Below are 6,233 nucleotides of genomic sequence, written 5' to 3' on the forward strand. Positions count from 1 at the left end.
GATAATAAAAAATAAAAAATTTCTTTTATTACATCAAAGTACCTTCCCAATGATGTATCCAAAAAAGGTTCGTACATTTGACAGCCCTTATTTTTCAATTTCAACTAGCACCCCCTGTATATTGTCAGTGAAAATTGCGTGTCATTCTATTTGGAATACAACGATAGCACATTCTTGGTATTTTTTTATAATAAAAACAGAAACATTAATGTTTTGTGAAGTAAAGTGCAAGCAGAATACCTACTATGCAATTCTAGAACCGAAGAAATATTTAAAGCAAGTGTATTGTTATTAAAAACATCGGTTTTTAAAAACAAAAAAATTATCTACTTCTCATATGTAAAGTTTGAAGAAACTTGGTTGGAGGCATTTCATTTAAATGTAAAAATTCTAACTGCGCTTCAGACTAAGTGGCCTAACATCGAGGTAAACTGGGATAAAAATATGTTGCCTTCCTTAAATTGATTCCATAAATAACGTTTTACCATACTATGTTCGTTATGAGTATGCATCTTTTCTTTTGTGTATGCATTTATACATTATGTAGATTTTATAACACGAGTTTGTTAAAAATATGACGCTGACTATTATGTTATGTTAAGGATAATTAAGAAGTCACAAAATATTAATGATTTTGTTGTTATTACTGAAAAAATACCAAGTATGTGCTATCGTTCCATTCCAAATTGAATGACACGCAATTTTCACTGACAATATACAGGGGGTGCTAGTTGAAAATGAAAATGAGGGGTAGCTACCATAGGGCTGTCAAATGTAAGAACCTTTTTTATATTTTTTATAGATCATTGGAAAGGTATTTTGATGTTATTCAAAGCTATTTTTTATGTTTTCATTACACTGTCAAAATAGCTAGATATTGCCTGTATACAGGGCCGTCGCTAGGGGATAGGCAGGGAAGGCGGTCGGCTAGGGCGGCAAAATTCAACGGCGGCATTTCAAGTTTGATCAAAAATTACATCTGTAGAAATTCAAAGTACCAAATGAGATTTAATTCAATCAGCAACAAAAGTAAGGAATACTGAAAAAATTGATTAACATTAAAAACCATCAAAGGTCCACATTGTACAGGGTGGGCAAATTTCGATGTTTTAGCACTACAACTTTTAAACCAGAGGAGATAGACAAAATCTGATACCCACTTCTCGGTCTCTTTTTTTGAGAAACTAACAAGGGTAGTATTCATTTTTGGCCCCCTTCTTTTGTTTCCGAGTTATAAGCGAAAATTGGAAAAATGGCGATAACAAAAAACATCTATATCTACGCTAATACTGATGATACAGCTCTGAAATAAAAACATTATACAGGCACTTTTTACGTGGAATCCAGTGGCGTGCTCGTCTTTTCAAAAGGGTTTTTAATTGCGAAGCTATGACCCAAAGTTATGTTTTTTCAAATGGAAACACTAGATTTCTGTGCCATTTTTTGAAAGCTCAATTTTTCCCATCTTTGCATGGTGAATATCTGTGAAATCTATTCGAATTCGAAATAATTGTTTATTCGCATCATCCGGTTGTTAATCATAAATATCAAAGAAAAAGAAATGAAATGTTCGAGCGTTATATGTAGTCAAAACTCAGCAGAAAGATCTGAAACTTGAATTCAATTCATATATTTTATAATTTATTCATTAGAATTCAGTTGAGCACGTTTATTGTTTATTGCATTCCACTTATCCTAAATCATGTATTAGATTTAAATTTGAATCCTTAAAAAATAATTACACTTAAAATACATTTTTTCTTTTCTAAAAACTTTTTATAAAAAAGCGTGAAGTTTTTCACACTATCACACTGAATCTTTGAAAACAAATTCACCAAACCAATATCCAACAAATATCTAGCGGCGAGAGTTGAATTCGTTGGAACTCGTTCTGAAATCTGAATGAATATTTCAAATATCCATAACTCCGAAATGATTAGACCTGGATTCCGCAGTTTTTTTAATTGAGTGCTTGGTTTTTCCTAAAAAATTAATGCATTATGTTCACGAACTGGGAGGTTCAATGGGAGAAAACAAGGATATTGGAGAATGATGCATGGAGCTAATTCATGCTGTATTCCTCTTCAAGCAAGATACCCTCCAGTTTAATGATGACTGAAATTGTTTAATTACAAACAAACGATTTTTGTACTCACTTTCTAGTTTCTGGACTTCTTTTTGTTCGATGCTAAGATTCTACACTTTTCAAAACGTAAAATGGAACATTTCAAGTATGATATATTTCTAACATGGAACCCCTTCCAAACGATTTTTTTGGAATTAAAAAACTAGAATTCGGAATAAGAAAAAATATTTCTCAAAAACTTGGTAATTTATTATGATTAAATGGCATGTATTATTTCAATGATATATTGATTATAAAAACTTTTCATACGAGCTCAAATATTGCAGGAAATCAAATCATTAAATTCGAAGTGTTTCTTCACTAATTCAAGATTGTTAGTTGTAGGATTAAACGTAAAACGGTCAAATGTTTTTCCCATTTTTTCAGAATATTCAAATATTTTTTATATTTTTATAGATGACATTCTGAATGTTTCCATATGAAATGTAGGTAAAATTGTACATAAGTGAAATATTTTTATTGATATGTAGATACATGTGAACTTCGGAAGAACTCATTGAATCGATGGAAAAATATTTCAATAAACAAGACGAAATGCTTATAAAATTTTGGTTCATCAATAATGTTTCGTACTTCAACAAAAAGATTTGAAAAAAGATCTGTCGAAAATCACTTCAATGCACTCCAAAAAATCTTGATTAGGGAATATTGAATGTTTTGCATTATCTTCAGGGCACTGATAATAATCAACAGATATAAACAAAAAATCTGAATTACGTTCAAGGATTGAGATGATAATAGAAGTTTGATCTGTATATAAAGGAAAAAAAAATCAGTGAAATTATACAGTTGTAACGTATTAATCTACAGGTAAGTGCTAAGACATAATGGAAATATTGATATTGAGAAGAACTTATTTTAATTTCCATCCTTCTATTCTGTAACTAACAATTTCGCTACAAAGTAACTTCTTCTGATTTTGCATATTTTGGATACCTAAACCTAACTTCAGTTGTTATTCGAATAATAAAATAGTGAAATTTGTTGGATATAAGAATAGGTATCTTGTATTTAATATCAATTGAATGGATTTCCAATAAGTAACGACCAAGTCAATCAATTAATCGAAATATATTCGATTGTTTTCACAATATAGAAATCTATTTTCAAGACGAAAAGAATTAATATATTAGGCGACGTAGATGATTCATCTTTTTATTGAAATCCATCATGACTCAAAGAATATTAAAATAAAAATTTTTTATTTTCACTAAATAGTACCTATACTTTATTTTCACTTAAGTACAACCGGTCTCAACCAATTTACTACTTGAATATGATTTTATATATGTATATTTTTCAAATTGTTTCACTTCTTTAACATTTCAACAATTCAAATTATATTCACATCAAATTTATTCCTCAAACGAACAAACATGTGAATTGAAGGATTCAATATTTCTGTTAATTATTGTCTTATTTTCAGAAAATGAAATTCGCACTGTGCTTTTTAGCTGTAATTATTGGCTGTCAAGCCATTTCTGATGAGGAAGCACTCAGTAAATGGCAGAACTATCAGGTGAGTAGAAAAAACCAAAATATTTCTATTTATAGAAAAATAATCCGCATAAATTTTATCTTCTAGGAAGAATTTGGCAAATCCTATAGGTCTTTGGTTGAACACCGTCATCGTTTCGCTTTATTCAAACAGAAACTTCAGGAAATCGAAGAACATAACAAACTGTATGCTGAAGGGAAAGTAACTTGGTACAAAGGTGTTACACCTTTCTCTGACTGGACCAGTGAAGAATTCAACAACTACATTAACAAATACAAATATGAAGAATTTGTTGGAGAAGAACAGATCTTCAAAAGTGAAAATCTAAGTGCTCCACTTAGTATGGACTGGAGGCAAAGAGGAGCTGTCAGCGAAGTTAAAAATCAAGGAACATGTGGATCTTGCTGGACCTTCAGTTCTGTAAGCAGTGATAATTCTTAATTTATTATGTAGAAATGAGTTGTTCGTCGCTATATTATAAACAGTATTTGATCCTAGTAACCACTTGCTCTATCCTTATATTTGTCGAAACCCTAGCCGATAGATAGAACTCATCAGTTCTCAGTTTTCGATACAGCCTCAACTACTTAAGTTATCTATCTAATTAATCTGTATAATTTCAGACTGGAGCTCTGGAAGGAGCAGCTAGAATGAAGACAGGCGCAGTATTGTCCTTGAGTGAGCAAAATTTGTTGGACTGTTCTAGAGAATCATACAATAATTTCGGCTGCAGTGGTGGTAATGTTATTGGAGCTTTCCAATATGTCCAAGAGAACGGAATTACCACAGAAGACAACTACCCCTATACTGGAGTTCAAGGGCCTTGTAAAGCATCGTCACCAGTAATGAAGGCCACTGGATTCGTGAGGGTACCTCAAAATGAAAATGACCTCCTCAACGCAGTTGGAAGTATTGGACCAGTATCAATCGCCATAGTTTCTACTCAAAACTTGCAAGATTACAGTGGAGGCATCTTGAACGATTCGACATGTGCTGGTCAAAATATCAACCACGGTGTATTAGCTGTTGGTTATGGTTCAGCAAACGGCGTAGATTACTGGATCATAAAGAATTCTTGGGGTCCAAAATGGGGAGAACAAGGTTATTGGAGAATGATCCGTGGAGTTAATTCATGCGGTATTACTCTTCAAGCAAGATACCCTCTTGTTTGATGATGACTTTAATTGTTTAATTTTTGTGAATAAATTATTTATTGTATTAATTTCTTTTTTTTATTCTATACATTTTGAGGAAATGAGGCTAGTTCTTTATAGATCCTTTTTTGGAGGTGAAGTTATTTTCATTATTCGTTTTGTATTGTTTCATTTACATTTTCAAAAAAATTAATCAATTCTGATATAATAAGATCCTCATATAATTTCTTAATATTCTAACACTCTACCATTTCATTGAACAAAATATAATTACATTATCTCCATTTCAACCTTCGAAATAATGAAGAATGTTTTTTGGAAATTTACTCCGTATTATTTGTTATTTGATAATCCTCTCATGAGAATCTCAAATTTTTTTTGGATAATTCAAATACTCTAATAGCTGATTATCATTATTTTTAAGTTATGTAGTTTTTCGTCTAAAGCATCATCATATACAGTGCGCGTCAAAGTTATGGAACAAATTCCTTTTCTCAGAAGAAAAATATTTGGCAATAAAATCCTGAAACAAGTCAATTTAGTTTCATTTTTACTAAATTTTTTTGCATTTTTGGAGGATTTATGTTGCACCCTGTGCCAACTCTATAAATTTTGAAAGTGGATCATGTGGTACTTTTTTGGCAAGGTTTTTGTATCTTCTTCAAAGCTGTGCAGACATTTTCAGGAAAAATTTTTTTTTTTTTTTGAAAAATAATTCAGTTCAAAAAGGTTTTCAGTATATGCACTTTGTCATGGCTCATTTACTTTGAGACTCTGGTACCTGATGAATTTGTCACCGAATGAAAGTCGACCATTACAGTTTTCTTAAAGCACAACTTTCAACCCCTACGAACCCTTTTATGGAGAAAAAAAGTGGGACATTGGAAATTTATATCGGCATTAAAAAAAAATTTCTTCTTGAAAATTTTTGCACGCCTGTAAAGAAGATACAAAGACCTTGCCAAAAAAGTACCACATGACCCACTTTCCCCATTCAAAAAATTTAGAGGGTTTATGGTGAAAATTTGTTAAAAGTGAAACAAAAATTGACCTGTTGCAGGACTTTGTTGCCAAATATTTTTCTTCTGAAAAAATGAATTTGTTCCATAATTTTGACGCGCACTGTATAAAACATATTGACACTTATTCGAATGTTAATGTGAGGAGAAATACTAAATTTGAAGTTTATCATTATTTCTCTATATCTGAAAGACAAAATCAGCATTTTCCATATTTCTCATTTTATCTCCATCAATATTGGAAGAAGACCTGTTTGACTAGTTCAGGAAAAATAAGCAGTTTGAACAGGTTTTCTGGATACATTGGGAGCTGCTTGCAACTATTACTATCATAGTGGAAATTCAGGAAATAAACCATATGTTTACTTATTTTTTTTCTGAGAAAATGAATTTGTTCCATAATTTTGACGCGCACT

At 31.3% G+C, this 6,233-nt stretch overlaps 1 protein-coding gene across 1 annotated transcript; it reads left to right on the plus strand.

The window, feature by feature from the left end:
* Positions 1 to 2,649: 2,649 nt before the first annotated feature.
* On the plus strand, positions 2,650 to 4,866 carry LOC123672078 (procathepsin L-like). The gene is made up of 4 exons (XM_045606062.1): positions 2,650 to 2,956; positions 3,573 to 3,665; positions 3,732 to 4,064; positions 4,268 to 4,866. Exons 2-4 carry the CDS (start codon positions 3,576 to 3,578, stop codon positions 4,814 to 4,816), a joined length of 972 nt encoding a protein of 323 aa, XP_045462018.1. The 5' UTR covers positions 2,650 to 2,956; positions 3,573 to 3,575; the 3' UTR covers positions 4,817 to 4,866.
* Positions 4,867 to 6,233: the final 1,367 nt, after the last annotated feature.

This window comes from Harmonia axyridis, chromosome 2 (assembly GCF_914767665.1).
Source record: "Harmonia axyridis chromosome 2, icHarAxyr1.1, whole genome shotgun sequence".
Lineage (NCBI taxonomy): Eukaryota > Metazoa > Arthropoda > Insecta > Coleoptera > Coccinellidae > Harmonia > Harmonia axyridis.

Coding starts and splice junctions, on each gene's coding strand:
- LOC123672078 (XM_045606062.1), top strand. CDS start 3,576: ATGAAATTCGCACTGTGCTTTTTAGCTGTAATTATTGGCTGTCAAGCC. Junction 3,666..3,731: donor GTAAATGGCAGAACTATCAG/GTGAGTAGAAAA, acceptor TTTATCTTCTAG/GAAGAATTTGGCAAATCCTA. Junction 4,065..4,267: donor CTTGCTGGACCTTCAGTTCT/GTAAGCAGTGAT, acceptor GTATAATTTCAG/ACTGGAGCTCTGGAAGGAGC.